A 21,727-nucleotide genomic window follows, 5' to 3' on the forward strand; every position below is an offset into this window, starting at 1 on the left:
GGGAAGGCGCGGCCGCGGCCCCCCCGCCCCTCCGCGCTGCGGGGGCCTCCGAGCGCCTCCAGCGCGGCGGGGTCTGGCGGGCTGGGGGGCAGCCCACCCGCGGGGACCGCGCTCGGCGGGAGAGCAGCCGGGGCGGCCGCGGACGCTCGGCCTGACGAAGGCAGACTGCGAGAACCGAGTTTCTCCCGTGGAGAGGGGGCAAGCCGCGCCACCGGCACCCTCCAGCGATGCCACGGCCGCGGAGCGGGACGGGGCGGCCGCGGAGCGGGACGGGACATCCCCCCCCCCCCGCCGCTCCCCGCCGCTTTGGGGCGAGGAGCACCCCGAGCCGCCCCCGCTGCGGCCGCGTTGGGGCCGGTTCTCCGGCGACAGGCGAGGCGGGGCCCGCGGCTCGGCCCCCCCGACGAGGCAACCATCGCCGGGGCCGGGGGGGGGGGGGGGGGGTGGGGGGGATGGTGGGGGGCGGTCCGCCGCGGTCCGCCCCGCCCCGGCCCCCCCCCCCGGCCCCGCCGCCGGCGCTGCGGGCGGTGTCGGCGGCTGCGGCGGGCGGATGGCGGCGGAGCTGGGAGCGGGGCTGCGCATCTTCCGCGACGTGAGTACGGCGCGTCCCTGAGGCGAGCCCCTTCCCTCCAGCACGGGCAGCAGCTGCAAGGGGGGGCGGGACGGCTTTTTTCTCTTTTTTGCCTTTTTCCCTTGTCTTTTTCTCTTTTTCCCCTCCTTTTTTTTTAATTTCTCCCCCCCCCCTTTTATTTCTTTTTCCCCTCCTTTTTTTTTTTTTTCATTTCTTTTTCCCCCTTTTATTTCTTTTTTTTTTTTTTTTTTCTGGAGCCGTGATTTCCTCCCTGGGGTGGAAGGGGGTGAAGCCCAGCAAGGCTGTGGGTCTTTTCCTTTCCTCTTCCCTTTCCTTTTTCCTTCCCCTTTCCTATTTTTCTTAAATGTTCTTACCGTTTAAAATGTTAACGAGGGGAATGAGTTTGCATCCAATGGCGTGCATGTGTGAGGAGAGCGGGTTAGCGGCTGGGGGTGGTTAGGAGAGGTGCTGGGTGAAAACGCTATCACTTTTCAAAACACATTGCTTGGATTTTTTTTTTTTTTCCCCTGGGCATTTCACTGAACAGTTTCTCACCCTGGAAAAGTTTTTTTTTTTTTCCAGGACTGTGCAGGCTCCCTCCCATCCCATTAGACCCTGATGGATTGGAGGTGCCCAGGGTTGATGGGCAGAGCAACCCTGAGCCCCTCAGCCCCTTGAGGGGGAGCCCAGCGAGGTGCCCGCCTGGGCATCTGGCCATCCTACCCCGCAGGGAGGCTGTGCTAGACCATCCCCAAGGGCACAAGATGCAGCTGTAAAGTTTTCTGTCTAAACTTGCCCAGCACAGAGCATTTCTTTGGTCCGAGGCAAGTCCCGATAAACGGCAAACTCCCACCCAAAGATCTCCAAAGTATCCCCTGCCCTTGATGAGACCTACAAATCTTCTGACCAACTCTGCTACCGACTCTGATCTACTTCAGACCAACTCTTACACCACGGTTAGCCCACAATATCAGCTGGAAATGACACATTCTGTACTAAAGGACCGTTTACCTAGATGTTTTCTGTAATGTGCCCACGTTAACTTCCCCAAGCTTTTCCCCAAATTATTTCAAGCAGCCCTCACCTGCTCATCTCCTGATTTCTCTAGTCTCCATGAGAAACCATTTAAATTAGACTCTTGGTGGACTTTTATTATTTCCATTCAAGTGTATAATGAAAATGCAGCTTTTTTGTCTTATAAATAGCACTTGTAAGAGAAACAGGAGAATTACAGGCATCCATCACAAAGACAGAAGAGAAACCTAAGTTGCCAGGAAAGAGTTAAAAAGCATCAAATGGAGCCAGCTCCCCAGTTTGACTCAGCACACTGGGTTAGGAAACTGCACGTGGTCAGAATATCTGATAAACTGAAAACTTCCAATTTCAGCCAAAGTAAAATATTAATTCAAATGAAAATTATTTGTTGAATTTTCAGCAATTTCTTAAACCAGTGTCAGGTTCATATTTATAGAAAAGCTGATGCCTTTCACAAAACTGCTGAAGAGGAGGGGGCGGGGGGGCGGGGAGCTGCTGCTGTACTGCTCTTGCACCTGGAGGTAAACCTTAAATTCAAACCTAGTCTGCCTGCTTCAAAGCAGGGACTGGACCCTGTGTGCCCTTCAACCTGTGAGAGTACATTCATGTCATAGATATTTGGTGGGGTGCAGCTCTGTGATTACCCCTCAGTGAAGTACCTCTACCCCTATAAACGCTTAACTGCATATTAAACCAGGCAGCAAGAGACTGGCTGTAAGGCTGCACAGAAAGAGCAGGCACTGAGGTCCTGGTACCACTGGGAGATAGGCAGAGACCTAATGATGAAAGAGACCTGACTTCTAATGCAACCCCCTCCTTGGTTTTGTGTCAAAGTCCCTATCAATTGTCCAAAGGATTTTAACATTTCCTTAAGGTGTTTTGGTTTTTTTAAAATTAAAATTAATTAATAAAAATAATAATAAATTAAATACACACAAATCAATTAATTAAAATTAATTTTAAAATAAAAAAGAAAAATTACTTACGCGGAAACTTTTGCCACCCTTGACCCATGTTTATGGGGCATTTCTAGTTGATTGAAACTCCACTAGTACAGCTGCCCCAGTCCTATATGTCCATAAGCCAAGCCTGAGCAGCCAGCGCTCCTGCTCACAGAGATGTCTTGCACAAGGTGTGGGCTCCGTCTGTGCTGGGCATATCTGTCACCTCGCTGAGGCACACCTTGATCTGTCCCATCAGACATGGCTGCGCACATACCCACAGCGTGCAGCTCGGCCCAGGCACCTGCAAAGCGAGGAGCGGGGTCTCAGCGCTAGCCCCTTTGGGATGCATCTGCTTGGGGGCATCCACTGTTCCCTTTTAGCGGGTGTAACTGGGCAGAAGAAAGCCATTAGATCTCAGATCCCATTAACAACCCATGAGTGGGATGGGGGAGAAAATTGGGAAAAGCAGTAAAACTCATGGGTTGAGATAAGAACGGTTTAATAGAACAGAAAAGAAGAAACTAATAATGATATTGATAACACTAATAAAATTACAACAGTAATAATAAAAGGATTGGAATATACAAATGATGCGTGGTACAATTGCTCACCGCCCACTGACTGACGCCCAGTTGGTCCCTGAGCAGCGATCCCCCTGCCCCCACTCCCCCCAGTTCCTATACTAGATGGGACGTCCCATGGTATGGGAATACCCCTTTGGCCAGTTTGGGTCAGCTGCCCTGGCTGTGTCCTGTGCCAACTCCTTGTGCCCTTCCAGCCTTCTTGCTGGCTGGGCATCAGAAGTTGAAAAATCCTTGACTTTAAACACTACTGAGCAACAACTGAAAACATCAGTGTTATCAACATTCTTCTCATACCTAGCTCAAAAACATAGCACTGTACCGGCTACTAGGAAGACAATCAACTCTGTCCCAGCTGAAACCAGGACAATAGGGATGGGAGATGTCATCTTACTAAGTTTATTTCATACTTTATGTGCTGTAAACTTGGTCCAATGCAAAGTTCAGCTTAGAGATCATCAGTGAAGTCCTGGATGTGGGTCACAATTCTGTTAGGTCCCCGCCAACCCAACCCTACCCTACCCTCATGAAGATGCTCCAACAGAGCTTGGCACCTGGATCCTTGGGTTTCTCATTTGGTTTCACCTCTAGGAACAAAGCAGTTATGGCACGTGCTGGAGAAGCTGTTTAAACACTACTAGCAGTGTATCAAACCGGAGAACATTTCCATTGCTGTCAGCTCTCAAAATTATATGTGCTCATTTTGAAACTCTTCCCTTTACTGATATTCATGGCAGCAATAGAAACTGTATTCGGAAGATTTGCTTTCTTCCCTTGCCTAAACTTCTTACGGCGTTGCCCAGACAACTCCCCATTGCGTTTCAGGCTGAAGTAGCGATGGGGACTACATCGGGAAACATAGCAGGGTGACAATGGATGGCAATTGCACGTATCTGAAGTGTCACATGGTGACCCATGCCATGGCAAAACCACCTCGTCTGGAGAGCAAGGAGCAAAGTGGAGGAGACCCCTTCTGTTGCGTCCACTCCCTATCCCTGATCCCTTCTCCAAAGTGTGGACTAATGTGGTGGTACCTGCGGCAGGACTCCAGCAGGGACAGGCGGGCATGCCTGCCTGTCACCGGCAGTAAGACGGGGCCACTGCACCTGCATACAGCCCCGGGTGGGCTGGTGCTGTGCCCCCTTGCTGATGGCAGGGCTGGGCCTGGAAGGCTCTGCCACCTCTCCTCATGGGATGCAGCCCCCAGGATCATCTTCTCAGACTTTGCAGGAGAGGTTACAGACTCTCGCCTGCGTATTTAAATAGCTCCTCCAGCAGGTGCCATTTACAGCGGGGAGAAAAGGCAGACCTGCACACCGTAAGCATAAGCTGGGGTCACATACAGTTTTTCTGCAGAAGTATCGCAGGGAAGGATCTACAGCAGGCACCCTCGTGCTGCCGTTGACTTCCCACCTTATAAACCTCTATACTTTCCCCCTCCCCTTTCTTCTGTATCTGGTTTCTCCTTGCTATCAGAGCAATCCTCAGATTTGCTCCCACACATCTGATCTCGCTGCCTCTCACACCCACTCTGATCCCTTCATGCCACCCGGCTCCTCTCCTGACTTATCCCTTTGCTTCCTCCGCCCGCACAAACCCTGAATCTTTCTCACCATCTCAGATGCTCAGCACATCCTCCCAGCTATCATCCTTGCTCTGCTGCTTTAAACCACTTCTCTCAATGGTAGCCATACGGTATCAGGTTTTGTGCCTGAACATTATCCTTATAAGCCATGCACAAAGTAGAAAATAAAGCTGGTTCTTATTATGGTCCTGGTTTTCTGTGCACACAGCACAGGAGGAGTTAAAGAAAGCAATACTCTTGAGGGAAGGATGGAGACACACTAAGGGCTTTTCAGTTTTATGCAGCCTTGTGAAAATATGGTGTAGAGCTGAAACTATAAATGCCCACTAAATACAGCATTGTGTGCTACTAACCCATAAAAAAAAAAAAAAAGTGATTCTCTTCTCTCTCTCTTTTTGTTTAGATACTAAGAAGAGCAGACAAGAATGGTAAGACTGGTCACATGTCTTCCCCCCTCCCTTTGGAAAAAAAAATCCATAGTTGATTCAGCAGTTGAAGTCATGCTTTAAACATCCTAACAGGAAAACCAGCCATCCCTCATGTCATTTTATGTTTTCTACAGGTTCAATGCAATGTATTTTTTTATGCACAGATCCTCCCTACGGGTTCTTTAAAGGGCAGATCTTGTGCTTTCACAACGTGGCATGTTTGTCTGATTTGCACTTTGGGTACACGTGGGTGTTTTTCTTAGTGACACCATGTTCACAAGCAGGTTTGAAATATTTGTTAGTAGCTCCATCTTATTATTTTTTAAAAACACCATAGGCTAAATCCAGCAGACTTGTTTCCTACATTTTGCAGTTATGTATTGGTTTGTCATATCAGTAGGCAGAATAAAGCCTTGAATTCAACTCACATATTTATAACACAAAAGTCATGATTTTTTTATTATGTTCTTGATCGAAAGTTTTGCCCTCATGCTACTGACTGATTTTCCTTCCCTTATTTAAATTCAGTAACTTGGAGCATAGTACTGTAAGGCTTCACAAATGCTCCTATTTTGGCTGCAGCAGGGAAAGGTCCTTGCTGTAAGGACTGCAAGTGTAACCACTGGAATTTTTTGCTGGTATATATAGTCATGGTCTTGAACCCAACTTTAACTCCTTTTTCCATCTCAGAATTGCTGCACAATTTTGGACAAGTTACATTGTCAGGTTTGTGCCACATACCCCAGAAGAGAACTGAAGTCTCTACTACTTCCCTGCATTACACAGAGTGTGAGATTTGGTACGCTGGAGGCTGTGAAGAGCTTCGGTAGCTCTGCAGTTACCATGATAGTATATATACTTAACTCAGATAGCCAGAGTTAGATCTTGCAGGACGAGAAGGAAATACAAGCTCACAATTATTTAGCACAGTAATACCAAAGTACGGGAAGAAGGGAGATGCAACTTCATGCAGAAGCACAAGCCAAACTTTGGTCTTTCCCTGAAAGCATTGAAGAGTGTCAAACCCACAGCTCAGACAGGTTTAACCCTGACAAGTAATTCCCACTGAATCCTCAGAAAACAGGTATTGTGCAGGTTCAATAAAGTGTACTCTCTGGTATTTAAAGGGATCATGGATACTATTGGGAAAATCAGAGAGAATCACTTTCAAGGAAGAGCTGTTGGACAGTAAGGGGCTACCATACAGTTTGATGGTATAGCTGAGTCTGTCAAATAACTGTTTATTGTTGCTGAGAGGGCAATCCCACCCTGACAGCCCACCTCCGGCTGCATATTCTTGCCCCAGCTCGTGTGCAGCAACCGGCACTTCCCATAAAACCAAGGCAGGCTCCTTCAGAGAGCTCAGGGACCACAAAACCCATCATTGTGAGGGGTTTTTGTTAGTGGGTTTTTTTATCTCCCTCAGTCAGCTTGCCAGTGGCTTGGAAGGGCAGTGATGGTGCAGGCTGGATCCCAAGGTGAGGGCTAGGATGAGGAGAAGAAGGACCTTCCCCTTCAGTGGCACTTTTCCAGCTCAGCTGTGTGCCAGCCACAGCCAAGCTCTACTGGCATCCCCCACAGACCTCCTTGCCATGCTTGGAATAGACGTTTATGTGTCTGCTGTGAAGACTGATGAGAGTCAGAGCGCGTGGTGCAGAGCAGCGGTTATCATCCCCCGGGGGGGTCAAAAAGAGCCCCTGCAGCTTCATGTCCCTGCCCTGGACTTTGGGCTCATGCTCTGTCCCAGCTGTGGTGGATCCACAGCACTTCGGTGGTCAGGAAGACTTATAGTCCTCTGTGGGGTTACCCCACAGTTTATTATTGATACTTTGCTATTAAAATTGGGCAAACAGTTCACATGATCGGTGACAAACCTGCTTGTTCCAGAACAATGTGAAGCCATGTCGGCCCTAGAGACTTCGGTCACTGAAGTCCATGCCCGTATATGGATCCTTTACAACATCTTATTGGGAGAAAAGTGGCTAAGGTCAGCCACGTTGTTCTATTAAAAGTCCATGAGCTTGAAATGGTTTCAGCTCTTATGTGCTTAATTGTGTTTGCTCAACCATGAATTGCCCGTGGGACTTCCACTTTGCTAATCTAGCACTGCACAAGCTCATGCCACATTTATACGGCGGAGATTTGGTTTAGGGCTGGGATGTTAAGTACCTTCTCAGAAAGTGAACACTCATCTAAAATGCTTACACTGTTGTCTACACAGATTATTAGCTTTTGTTAATGACTCAGATAGTTACGCTTTCAGCGTCGCCTTTCTGTGCTGCAGAAAACCGAGGACTGGCTTACAGTAACAAATACTACATTACTCTCCATGTCATGCTCCTGTTAACCCACACACTTTTAATAGGACTCTCTCAGAGCTGCCATATTCATTCTCTGTGAGATTAAAATATCCCCCAAAAATTTATCATCAAAATCATTACTAGGTACTTGCTTGACAGCAAGAAAAAAATACATCCAAAAAAGTGGATCAAGCTGATAAATAGCAGTATTATAGGAGATAGCATTCTTGCTATGAATTTAGGGACTGTGGGACTTCAGGTTAGCCTTCCACAAGGAAAGACAGCTATTCTTGCAAGACAATATAAAATAAGAGATCAAAAGAGCCAAGAAATCCTGCTGTGCTGAATTGCTGTTACTCAAAAATACTCCAAGGATTTATGACAGCTGGGTTTAATTGAAAAACTCCTCTACCAGTCATTCCCCTATTTGAAAGACGCTATACAAATGTTGTTTCTTTTGGGGTGGTGGCTTCTTTCTTTGCTAGTCCAGGTACATATGTCATTCTGTTACCCTCCTGTTTCTAGAAATATCAGCTATGCACAGCTTTCAAAAAAGAAGATCAGCTTCATAAACTCTTATCTATAGTTCTTATTTCATGGCTGAGCAGCTCCGCTCCGTACGGAGCAGATCCACACTCCTCCCATAACTGAAAAGGTCGTGTGATTTTCTTAGAGGGAGAACAAGGCATAGGGAAGGATTATCTCATTTCTAAGAAGTATATGGTTCATAATATTGACAAAAGCAACAGAAAACCCTGAGGGGAAAAAAGGCAATTTCATAAAGGTAAGATGTTGCACATTGACCTTTTTGGAAAGGAGAAGTTTCGGGTCTGCATGTCAAAATGAAGTTTTGGTCAGGTTTGCTTTACAAAACTCCATACATTCAAAGGAAAGCTAATCTGGAAAAATTCTAGCTGAAAGGAAAGTTGTTCATTTATTTCATTCCTTTTGCTATTTAAACCAAAATCAAACTCATTAGATTCCTCTAAAAAAATAGAATCTTGTCTCTAGACAGCAGGGACAAGTAATACGGAAAACTGGAACTGCCAAATGCAGCTTTCCTAATCAACATCATTTTTTATCTCCTTCATCTCACAGGCAACAGTGGTTGTTCCACACACATGTGACTGCAGCACCTGTATGTGCTTATCCTCCTGCTTGTCTGCATGAGGTGTTTCTCTTACCTTCTGATATGCTAAGGGACACGGGGCACCCCATTAGACTTGCAGTGATTTGCAATTGAGTGAAACAATATCAGTTGTTGGTAAAGGTCACCCTAGCACCTCTCCTGACCATGCAGCTTTGACATGTGCCCTATTAGTATAGCCTCATGCTATAATTCCCTCCTGTTAGCACAGAAACGGATCCAATCACAAACAGTCTGACTGTCAAAATGGAGAAGAAAAAAAGCAATAATCTGCTGAGAATGCAACTCTTGAGCATGCAAGAGTAACAGTCTTCTTTCAGCTGTGGCAAGGTGCTTCAACACTGATGGTTCAACACTGACCAGAACTGGGGAGTACCACCAAGTAACTGGAGACCACTGCCCTGCCTTTGCCTGCATCATGGTGGGGGTCATTTCTCTTCTCATCCTCCTGTGGGAGAAGAGGGCTGCTCTTCCCTTTCTACTTTATCATCTCCAGCTTTTTCTTGAGTGGAGCCTGGCTGCTTCAGGTCTATTCCCTTACGAAGGTGGACATGAATGACTCTGAGCCCAGCGCAATGCTTGCCTGGCCGTGGGCTGCTGAGCGCACATCCCAGCACCATTACCACCCTTTAAGGCGTGAGCTTCCTCTCCTGCCTTGACATGGCATGCCCTAGCATTTAAAACTCCCTTCAGCACTTTTCAGTGTGGAAATGGCCATCCAGTTAAACCTGGAGGGAGGAGAGAGCGACCCCCAGCCACGTCCTCCAGAAGGAGAACCTCTGAGCTGTCTCTCTCGCCTCTACAAGTTTAGAACTGATATTTGATTATGGCCTTGCTCCAGAGTTACAGCTTCTGCCCCCAAACCCTCGGATCAGCTCCAAGCAGGAGTTAACTAAAAGGGACAGCTCTAATATGACAGGTTTAGAAAAGAAAGTCTATGTATAGATGCTGTCATTGATTTGCAAATACAAGTCAGTTGTTATGAAAAAGCACTGAGTATAAGCTATATCTCAAACATTCTTAAAGCTCCTAAGAGGAAGATATTTGAAAACACTGTAGGTAATATCTGCTACAGAAGCAGAGACTTTCCAAAGAAAAAAAAGCCTTAACTGTAAGGAGCACAGTAAACAGTATGCTGCTGCAGGCAGTCAGGAATGACTGCAACCAAATAAGGGGAAATTAAAAAATTGACTAAACAAAGCAAGACTAAACCTCCAGAGGTGGCCAAACCTGAATATCAAACACCCAGAACAGACCAGCAACAAAATACTATTAATGCCAGAATAAGCGCATTTGTTTGGTTTCATTTTTTTCTCTGACATTTCAAACAAGCACTCACTGAAAGCTGCTGCCCCCCCCCCGCCCCCCCCCCCCCCCCCCAATAAAAGTGGGTTGTAAAACGACAAATACAGTCAGATGAGACTAATCGTCTGTCATATGTCTTCGTTCAGCACCCCCGATGTCCGTGATACAGAGCAGGGACATCACACTTCTAAATGTGGAATGCTAAAACTGTATAGCATGATAATACTAACAGTATCTTCTGTCTTGCCTTTAACATAAGAAATTATATAGGAAGAGTCTCCCAGTGCCTTCTGTAAAACACACGGCACTCCAGCAGTAGCAAAATTGTTGTTGATTGCAGTGGCCTGGGGATTTCAGACCAGCTCTAAAACCGTGCGCACATTAGCCCAACAAAAAGCTGCAGGTCATAAATAAAGGACTCTTTAAAATAAGGCAACAGAGTGCAGCAGTAGCATCCTATAGCTTCCACTGGTGTCAGTGTCCAAAGAGACTGATGCACAGAGCATACACATTTACATCACCTGACAAAATTTCCACAGAGTAACCAAAAAGCCACCAAGGTGCACCTGTACGATGATCAAGAGGAAAACTCACAACACTCACTCTAAAGTCAGTTTTGCAGAGACCAGAATAGGTGTCTTCATACTCATTATTTATTGACAGTGCCACTGCAGGACAAACATTGACTTTGCAGGTGAGTCTTCTACCAGCTGTGTCTGCTCATGTGTCTCCAGGTGAGCTCTGGCAGGGCAATAGCTGCTTCACTGCAGCAGCCCTCAGATGGTGACTTCTCAGTGGCTCTAGCTTGTAGCCTGGAGTGCTAATTTAAGCCATCCCAGAGGACTGAGTGACTATGCCTGGGAGAGGCAGGGGAAGCACCTCAGGAAGGGGCTCTCCTGTATCGCCCTAATGTGAACCATCAGAGTTGGCCTGGAGGCTCTCTGCAGATCACCACTTATGGGATTAAACTTTTTTCCAAGAAAAGTTTTCGAGTTACGCCAAAGCAAAGCATGCCAAGTCCCCGATTTCAGCATTTTTTCCTTGGCCAGTATCTCGTAATCAGAGTCCACAATGTCTTGGCATCTCATGAGGTCTTCAGCTAGTCCATAGACTTGCCCCCAGCAGTGCTGTGCGTTGGCAGCTGCAGCAGCGTGTGGGCTCTCTGCTGCATACACATCGACTGGCCAGATATGTCACAGTGTGGCAGGGTGGCCCAACTCTTGTGTGCCCTTCCTTGAGAAAAACAGCTATGTGCAGGAATCGCTTGGGGAAGTTCTATGCACCATGATACGCAGAAGGGCCAGGTCTTAACATCATAGTGGCCACATTGGAGCTATGCATGTACTGAATGACTTTACAGAACATATATTCTGAATGGGAGCCAGAGCACAGAAATTCTCTGAACTGCAGCATTGCTGATTTGAGCTACCAAATTATTCAATTAGTACTGGTAAAATGAATTTGTAAGGCAAAACCCTTGTAAACCAGCCTCCAGGGACTCTCACCACGCTGCTGTTTGCTTCCTGACCGTCTGGATCCATTGCAGACACCACCCTGGCTCTTGTTTCAGAGCCTGGGCTCTGCCTGTGGTGGGATTCCCCATCCGACATCCGTGGGTCCTTCAGATGCTGCAGGGCTGGACTCGACGCTCCAGATTCCAAACGTTATTATTTCTATAAAGACAAAATTCCTACTTTTAAGCCTAAACCCTCTCCCTGTTAGCCTAGTCCCCTTGGGACCACTGGGTTACATGTGCTAAGGTTTTCCAGCATAAGAGCTGGAATAATGGTTCAAAATCATTATTTCTGATTATATCAATGCTCAATACAGATCAGAGTCAGTGAAAGCTTAGTGCATTTGCCCAGAACCTTTAAAGCTTCAGCCTAAGTCTGTGCTTTTTCTTATGCAACCCCTTATGCCTGGGACCTGGTGGATATTGTCAGCATACTCTTTGGCACACTGAAATTTATTATTTTGGCAGCTCTTCCGTGGTCTGATTCCAGCTTATGTGCCGTGTGCCAATAAATCAATTTTTTTTCAACTTTTGCATCTGGTTCAGTCCATCCGTGTCTGTTGCTATCTGTGTGTCCCCACTACCTCATTTTCTCTGTGTATAGGGCAATATCTTTTAGCACTCAAGTGCTCTTATCCAAACCTTTTACAGCAGGGATGGACTATCAGTGTCTTCCAGAAAGGCAAGTCACACAGCAGGTCCCCAGGAGCAGGTGAGCTGGGAGAAGGACCACTTTTATGCTGCCTTCCCACTGTGTCTGCTTCAGCCATGCAGGGGACTGTGGCCTGAGTGAGGCACTTTAAGGTTTTAAGTTCTTCAAAGGCAGACAGATTTCCAAAAGGCATAAAGGGGTGTCACAGCTCCCGCAAGGGATTTAGGAAGTCAGCTCCCACTGAGAACTGTGAGGGCCTGGATGGGGCTGTGGTTTTGGCCCTTGCCTTTCCCATGGCAGAAGTGACAGCTTCATTTTGAGCACTGTCATTTCCTAGTCCCTGTTGTACCTTCCTGGAGAATAAATACTTTCTGCTGCAGGGGATTTTTCCATTTATTGGTTTCACTTGTTGTTATCTCTTCTTCTTTTGCTAATTTTTGCCCTACAAGGGCGGAAGACTGTGCTTGTAGAGCCCCAGACTCTAAATAACCCAACTGCCCTGGCAGTGTGCACGTTGCCAGTCTGGAGGCAGGCTGGGCACCATCTGGTTAGGCTGGGACAGTGCCGTGGGCTCTGCTTTCCAAATCCCATCCCACCAGGGTGAACCCCAGGATGAGCTTTAGCCCAGTGGGGTTTTTTCCTCCAATTGCCATAAGCTCTTCCATGTGGCTCTTCCAATAGCCGTAAGTCCCAGGGCTGCCATTCAGCCATACCGAGCTCCATCTGATGTGGCTCCTGCTATGGAAAGACTACTTTGGTGGTCCTCTGAGGCACCCACAGGCATGTTTAACTGCTAGAAAAGGCTCACAGTCCTAACAAGAAGCCCGAAACACGTGGGACTGGAAGCTCTTTTGTTGCCCTCCAGCATTTGCTGGCACCTCTGCGAGACATCCTGCTCCTCTACATCACCGTAACTTCCTTCACTGGCTGCGGACACACGATTTGTGGTCGTCTTCGGGCACATAGACTCCAAATATATACATGCCCTTGTCCATTATTTGCTTGGTGTCTTTTCACTCACTGAAGTCATCTTTCAGCTCAAAAAGAGAGTATGTGTATGGCTTTCCTTCATCAGATACGCAGTTGTCTATTGAAGTCATAAGCTATCTGAAATGCGTCCTGGAGATTACTAGTGTTTCTGGAATGGACTGGCTGGGGGATATCACTTGGTCTTAGACATAAAATCATCTATTCAATAGAGAGGTGAATTTTACTGAAATAAATGTAAGAATGCAACTGTAACCTGAAGGAAGGCTCCCCTAAAGCACCATGTAAATATATTTCTAAACTTGCACATGCAACATGGGGAGATACATTTTATTGTTTATATTTTTGTCTGCCAGTCAGGAGTGTTTTGGCTCTAGGGAGGATGGGCAACTGTGCCCATTTTTGAAGAAACCCTGCTTTTGAAAGACATCAGAGAAGATACACAAAAGTAAGCAAGGCTTGCAAAACAGCTTCTTTGAGATAACGTTGCCAAGGCAAACGCTGCTGAAGGTTGATTTGTCTGAGGGATGCATGGCTTCAGAGAAGTTTGTCTTTCGTGAATCATCCATCCCCTGTCGCTTTGCCAGTGACGAGGATAGAAGCATCTGTAATAGATGGTTCTGCTCAGTTGCTCCGAAGCACTTAAGCCAGACAGTATTTATCTGGGCACAGCAACGTGTGCCCTAGGGAAGTGGTGCTGAGGATACGTAACACAGCCTTTACACTAAAAGCCGTTTGTGACACCTGAAAAAAAAAACTGGCTAGGCAAACATGTCTTCAATCAAATGGCACAAGGAGCCCTTGTTAGGGGTTGGGTCTGAGCTTCACCTGAGCACTGAGGAAGCGCCAGGGTGGCCTGGGCCACCAGTGGCCGAGTCCCTGGCTGCACTAGCGAAACAGCTACACTCCTACAAAATCAGAGACATGTCCTGGAGAATCAAAGCTTTTTTCAGTAAATGTAACTGTATGAAGTCTGCAAGTAACCGAACAGGTACAAACCTGCTTTGCCAGCAACAAGTTCAGTGATGTGTCGGTCAATGTCAATAAAGTCCAAAGTGTTATTGAGAATAAATAGCAAGGAAGCAAAAGGCAATGTCTGCTCTTGGATGATAAAATATAAAGAAAATAGCTAAAATGCCCAATCTGGCTGTTGACAGACCATTGATTTTCTGGATTGATCTAAAGCCAATGATCCTGAAGAACAGAGATAAACAGACAGATGTTTCAGGTTTTGTGTCACACCTAGACTGTTCTTTGAGTAAACTCATAATATGTTTATCTCAGGGAAGCTGTCAAAAATCACTAGTTTCTTGAGTATGTGTATAACTTATATGCAAATCACCCTTCCCAGCAAAGGCTAAAGCTGCAAAGGCAGTTTGATTGAACAGTCACTTGCATCTGTACAAGCCAAAGGAAGCATAGCTGTGAAAAGAAGCCCGTTTCAACACACTTAATATTTGATATTCCTTCTCTGTAACCAGTGCCAAACGGCAGATGTATTTAGAATCTCAATTAGGTAATCATGGCAGCTCTGTCAAAGACAATTGCCTACCTTCAACACAGTATTGTGCCATCTTGGTTTTCAGCTCTTGTAGATCTTGACATTTTATTTTGATCATAACGATGATTATCTCCAGCTACAATCTGTCTTTTCATATTAAACATTTCAAAATGTTTTTGTTGAAGCAGACGTTTAATTTGTACAATTTTGAAACTTCTTGATGATTACATATTTGAAGACATATTCAAGTCAAAGAAATTATGAGATAATAGCAAGTAAAAGGGTGAGGAAACATCTCAGCTCTGCTCTTCAAATCTGCAAGCCATAGTACAGCATGTAGTCACAGGATTCAGATACTGCCTTTATAATAGGTTCTTCACCACTATAAAATTAGGCCACGATATGTTGTAGATTAGTCTGGTGCTTAGGACATCTTAGTCTTATCCTCTACAGTTGTTCAGTGCCCTATGAGCGATTCAGTATGTTACTGAAGGAAGAGAAAGACACATGCGAACTTAAACTTAGTGCTACCCAAAACAGTTATGAAGTGTTAGGCTTTGAAAATATTCTTTATGCTTCATGCAAAGGCTCAATCGGTTTAAATAAATTATTATTTAGCTACTGTTTAACCATTCAAACTTCTTCCAAATAAAAGCAAAAGGTGGATTTTCTTTCTTTGGCTTTTTTTTTGCTGATTATCAGTCTTGCATTTAAAGCTTACTGCACTAGTCAAAGAGGAACAAATTGCCCTGTTTTAAGGAAGTTACCAATTTGCCTCATCCTGACTCATGCACTTCTTCTGAAGTCGTGCCTGTACAGCAAAGAAAAAAAGGACTGTTGTTCTTCAGGACAGAAGCAAATAGCTGTTGCTGAGAGATCCGTGATGAAATCTCGTGGACGTCTGTGAGGTCAGCTTTTCATTTACAAACTTCTTTCTTTCATTTTTTTTAACATCCTGCTGACAAGCATTTATTGGTTTCTCAGATCACCTTCTATACAATGTCATTCAAAGCCCCATCCAGGCTCTAGGTCATTTCAGCATGCAGAATTATTTTATATATCTTCCTTTAATTGGTTCCTTCTCCTCAGCCTTGAATCATACACTCAGGAAAAAATCACTTGTGCTGACTGTCATATGATGTTTAAATAGTCATTGTGGTATGATTAAAGGCCAGAGTTAAAGTCTAATGCTCCTTGCACCCCAGAGTCCTGCTTTCCAAAACAGACAATAGCCTAAGTCTGCCACTTTTGTCACTGCAGCCACAGCCACACTGGGGTGGGACAGGCTGTCCAAATTGCGGCACATTTTATCCATTTCTGATGTCACCAATAAATAAAAAATAAAAAAAAGCATGCAAAATCTGCAGTATAGCAACTTCTCTGGGGTTATCAGACATGCGTAAGTGAGGTGGGATACAAGAACAATCCTTTCTTCAATAAAATGTTCTAGTGGTTATTGGAATACCCTTTAGAAAGCATTGATGGTTGTGCAGAGTTCAATCTGACAAAAGGACAATAGAGCCTCAATCTGAAGTGGTAACATCCTGAAAATACCAGATGAATTAATCTATTTAATACATCTCATCTCAAGGATTTTCCCTCATGTAGTCAAGGACTTGCTATAATTAAAGCTAACTTAAGAAACAGATGACACAGACTCCACTAAATAACGTAGTACCGATTGTGACAAGGACTTTCTCCTCTTGAATTAATGTACATTCCATTACTGTTCTTCTAAATGTTATCATATGGTACTTCCCCTTCCTCTGAGTCCCATTAGTCCTGCAGACACTTTCTAACTACATGGACGTGTTATTGGTGATAATCAGGACCCATGTGGTGATGGTTGGTTTTGTCCCAAACAATGAGAACAGTGGACACTTAGGAAAAAAAGTCAACTTCTTGATAGTTGGGCTTCATTGTATATTAAATGGTCAATTCAAACTCCATCTGAAAATCCATCTGCAGATTTTTACTGACCTCTGATATATGTCCAAACCAGTTTTCTCATTCCTATATTTTGGTGTACTCTTCAGATGAATTACATGCTGGCAAATAGAAATTTATTGTTTTCTATGCTGACCAAGAAAATGAGCTGAAATTCTTTCCAGTGGAAGAGGACACAAAGCTGGCTTCCTATTCCATGAAAGTCAATTTTTTAAATAATTTTAGTCAATTACACACCAAGCATAGAGCTTTTTCAGAAAGATATGTTTTACGAAGAAAGAGAGAATCAAAATGCTGCAGACCAGTGCAGTGTATTGGTTAGTGTCCTCAGCTAGAGAGGAGAGCCAGGGTCAGATCCCTGCTGCTATTGAATTGTGCATGTGAGTCTCAGTCTCCCATGTGGGAAGCAGGGAGCAGAGGAAAGAAAGAGGAGGAAAAGGAAAGGGAAATAGCTCTAGATAGCTGAAGAAATTTTCATTGAACTAACATGTCCCACTCAGTCTCAGGAGGTCACTGATCTTCCATGCAGAGGCAAGGACACAGGCAGGGAGCAAGTAGGGGAAGCGTAGGGCAGGATGGGGAGAAGCCACAGTTAGTGGGATCAGGGCAAAGACAGGACTCTATTGACATGTTTGTCAGGAAAGACTTACCAAAACTAAGCTATCTTTGCTTGAAGGATAAGAAGGAGGAAGAGTAACAGAGTTACCAGGCAAACTGAGAACTCTGATAAAACAGCTGATGCATTTAGCATCATGTTCTTTATCTGTCTTGATCAAATATGTGAAGTTTCTACATTTAATCTGAAGTGCTAGAGGTTTTTTTATAGTTTCCTCTTCTACTGCATGAAGTAAACAAGAAAAACCATAAATTAAACTAAGGCACTTTCCATGTCTTCATTGTTTCAGATGATGGAAAACTGTCCTTTGATGAATTCAAAGCTTACTTTGCTGACGGAGTTCTGAGTGGAGAAGAACTGCATGAACTTTTTCACACCATTGATACACACAATACCGAGTAAGTACCCTCTTCTTACAAATACAGTCCTACCCTCTGTACCTCAGAACAGAAAAAAGATATCAGCCTGATTTTAGAAAACAAGTCTAAGAAGAATGCTGCTTCAGGGAAGGTAGGCTGTGTCATATGGCTCTAAACCATACAAGTGAAGTGTTTCTAAACCCTGTAGAAATACCTGCATGTTCCAATAAATGCGATTTGGGTACTGAGAACACAGGTTGGAAACTGGATGCCTTTTGTGTTCCCCACCCATGATAGTAAGGAAAAGGGACTGGGGTCTCCTTCAAGCTTTAAAGATGAATTCCTCAATCCTTGGTCACACTTTGCTGATTCATTACATGAGATGAATATTTGGACCAGATGTTGAGCAGGGAAAAAAAATAAAAAATGAAGAAATCATATATAGTAAAGAGCAGAAAAAGCCATCCTGTATGCTGCTGGCATGGTAACTGTGTTGGTGCTGTCACTTAGGCTGTTTGGATATCCCCATTATGGTTGGGCTTAACAAGGCCACAGGGAAATGAGCTGACAGGAACTTCACGAAGTTCAACAAGGAGAGGTGCAAAGTCCTGCACCTGGGGAGGAACAACGCCATGCAGCAATATATGCTAGGGGCCACCCATCTGGAAAGCAGCGTGGCAGAAAAGGACCTGGCATGGACACCAAGTTGAACATGAGATAATATGCCCTTGCAGCAAAGAAGGCAAATGGCATTCTGGGTTGCATTAGACAAAGTATTGCCAGCAGGTCAAGGGAGGTGACCCTTCCCCTCTGCTCAGCACTGGTGGGGCCACATCTGGAGTGCTGGGTCCAGTTCTGGGCTCCTCAGTACAAGAGAGGCATGGACATGCTGGAGACAGTCCAATGAAGGGTGGCAAAGATGATTAAGTGACTGGTGCACCTCATGTATGAGGAAAGGCTGAGAAAGCCGGGACTGTTTAGCTTGGAGAAGAGAAGGATCAGGGCGACTTCATCAATGTATATAAATACCTCAAGGGAGGGTACAAAGAGGAAAGAGCCAGGCTCTTTTCAGTGGTGCCTGATGACAGGACCAAGAGGCAATGGACACAAACCCAAACACAGGTGGTTCTCTCTGAATATCAGGAAATACTTTTCACTGTGAGGGTGAAGCACTGGCACAGGTTGCCCACAGAGGTTGTGGAGTCTCATCCTTGGAGATATTCAAAAGCTGTCTGGACATGGTCCTGGGCAACTGGCTCTAGGTAGCCCAGCTTGAGGAGAGGGCTTGGACCAGATGACCTCTAGAGGTCCCTTCCAACCTCTTCCATCCTATGATATTACAACTGAAGAGAATGAATTTCCTTTTTTATTTGCTTTCTGGCCATCTGCAGTTATTCACAGCAGGTGTCCCATTTACTGTTAATTAGGAGGGTGTTACTAAGCTAGTGGTTTTTAAATCGGACTATTTCTGTGGTAGAGAAGGTCCTGAGGAGAGGCCATTTTTGCTTTTGCTAAGAGGTTATGAAGACATCGTGTAGTAATCATGGTGTGAGTTATGATTCTGGTTACAAGGAGAAAGTACACTGTAAGTCAGTATTGCTTTTCTCAGCTGCATACAGTGGAGCAACAAGTATTAAGATGGTATCACAGCCCTGCCTCCTATGTTTACTGTAAGAAAATGTAGGAGAAGTGTAACAGGACCTTATCTCATCCAATGTCAATCTCCACTGTGTCTCTGGGTTTTTTACCTTCCATAGGGAAACAAAACCAGCAGGCTGTGATTTTATGATTCATCTACTTCGTAAACATCCAGACACTAACTCACAGTGAGATATCTGTAGCCTTGTTCCTCAGACACATGAATTTGGCAATCACCTTAATACTTTAGGACTTGCACATTACCCCAGGTAGTTCCAGACAGGCCTTTCCCCTTGGCCAGCTCTTCCTGACAGTGACTCTCGTATGCCTTTTTCTCCTTTGGATGTCTGTGTCACAGCATCATGCCCCTCCTTGTTCCCCTCTTTCTCAACTTGTGCCAGCCCTCCTCTGCAAACACCCAATTGCCATGACAGTTGTGTATCACTAGCCCCAAATGCCAACCCCAGCCCAGGCCCATCGCCCTGGTGGCCTGTCAACGACCAGGCGTGATGCTGACCGTTGACATAACTACCTTTGCAGCAGAAGACCTCGAAGTCCATTAAAGTATACAGTCTATATGCAGAACCACATTTCTTTTCTGTCTTAAGAGCTTAGTTGCTTTTTTATAAACCTGTATGAAGTACTGTTCATGAGCAATACTGTCTGTGTGATCATATGAAGATATGAAATATCTACAGTTAGGAATCCTCTTCTAGATCTGTTCTCTGCAGTCTTAAAAGCATTCACATGGGCACATAATTCATATAAACAGAGGAATATATCCCCTAAGAGTAAATGCCTGTATAACTGTGGATTTGTTTTTTTAGCTCTGATCTCACTTATGTTTCAGTAAATCAGGCATAACCTCCCCAGAATCATCATTAGATTTAAGACAGCACAAAAGAAGCATGGAATTGTACTCCTAATCCCAAGGCCATCCTAAAGCATCCAGTAAACCATCCTGTGCTGAAGATTCTTGGTGCTAGGATGCAACAAAGACAGAGAAACAGGTTTCCCAGATGTATCATTCTCCATAACAAACAACACAGGAGAAGCAGCAATATAAACAGGTTATCTCTTATCATAAGAAAAGAGGAGAAGGCTGTCATTATTTCCCTAATTTCCTGTATTTCCCTAATTTGTCAAAAGTACCTACATGCTATAAATTCAAAGCAGAAGGTTGCAGAAATACTGCTAAATAAATACGTACTGTGTACGGAAGAAATAAGTGTAACGTTTTAATTTCCTCAGGTTTCTTAAAATCAGTGGCAAAGACTGAGAAACAAATATGATCTTCAGCAAATACAATGCACGCAGTGTAACTAATCTTAACAAAATGAATCATGTGCTTCTTAGAACACCCTGGGAATTTGCTTAGCAGATTAAGGGCCTTCACAGAAATTTTTAACCCAGAGTCAAAGACTCATTTCAGAGCCAAATACTCATTCATACAGCTTTGGACTTCCTCATGTGCACCACATAACTGCATGAGAGTTGTTTTATTTTACCATTGATTCCATTTGTCTGAATTTGTCAGGGAGCATCCTGATAAAGGCAAATGTCCTTGATGACTACATAAGATTTCTAAGAAACAAGATAGATGTTCTACATCTATTTTTCCTTTCTTTTTATTTGTAAGCCTTTTTTTAATTTGTAAAGTATTTTTATTTGTAATTTTTTTATTATTTGTAAACCTTTTTCTCTTTAGCGGAGAATATCTGGATCTGAAAAATATGTAGAAAAGTGAGAATATAACATTACTTTTTCCTCCTGGGAAATAGGCATACCTGAAGAATAGGTGCAACTTTGCCAAATACTACAGTTAGTAGCTGAGGTAATGAAACTGGCACAGCAGCCATCTGAGTGAGGGATCATTCTCACTGTCCAAGAAAAGCCTGGCAAAAAGCAGGGCACAAAAGTCACAGAGAACCATGAAGGATCATATTTTCATGTATTTCAGGGAACTGAACAGGTGGAAGACTAAGAAAACCTATTAAATTACCTTTTCCAATCAGAAGAAAGGGGGCTTTCTATTGACTGGTTACCATTTGTTATAGAGTAGAACCTAGATATAGATAACAAGAAAACATGCTTAAAACTTAAATTTAAAACAGCAACAAGAAGCTTTTTGAGTATGTTTTTTTCATGAAGTCTTTAACTGATAAAAGGCTTAGTCCCTGACTTTGCAGCTGAAAAGTATTCTACACTGCTTGATCTTTCTCTTTGACAGAGGCAAATGTATTTCAAACGCTTTTCCTCAGCACCTTTGAAAGCTTTTGAGAATCCTGTCACCAGACAGGCAGCAAGATGGAGCATGCCAAATATCAGATGGATATAGCAGAGAGAGACAACTTGGACAGTATAATATAAATTCCTCTTGTGTATAGTTTTCCAGCAAAAATCACATGAAGTAGATATAATAAGGAGGCAAAAACTTTACTCACTGGCATTTGCTGAAAAGGGCAGATTATGTAAAATGTCTCAAATTAACTAGCTGGCTAAGAAAAGTAGCAAAATGTTCATTGAGCCTTGGGAAGTTTCGTAATGTAAACATTAAGAGAATCATGTACATATCAAACAATCCCCAAACCACCTATTTTGTGATGTTTTCACTTGCA

General features: G+C 44.5%; 1 protein-coding gene across 2 annotated transcripts in view; it reads left to right on the forward strand.

Annotated features, from left to right (window-relative positions):
- The first annotated feature begins 517 nt into the window (after positions 1–517).
- NECAB1 (N-terminal EF-hand calcium binding protein 1) overlaps positions 518–21,727 on the forward strand; it is a 70,696-nt gene continuing 49,486 nt past the window's right edge. For both annotated transcript variants that reach the window (XM_049822413.1, XM_049822422.1), the window contains exons 1-3: positions 518–592; positions 5,120–5,144; positions 17,402–17,510. In XM_049822413.1, the coding sequence (XP_049678370.1) occupies positions 551–592; positions 5,120–5,144; positions 17,402–17,510 (176 nt within the window). In that variant the 5' untranslated portion in view covers positions 518–550. The remainder of the gene's footprint in view (positions 593–5,119; positions 5,145–17,401; positions 17,511–21,727) is intronic.

This window comes from Accipiter gentilis, chromosome 2 (genome assembly GCF_929443795.1).
Source record: "Accipiter gentilis chromosome 2, bAccGen1.1, whole genome shotgun sequence".
Taxonomy (NCBI): domain Eukaryota; kingdom Metazoa; phylum Chordata; class Aves; order Accipitriformes; family Accipitridae; genus Astur; species Astur gentilis.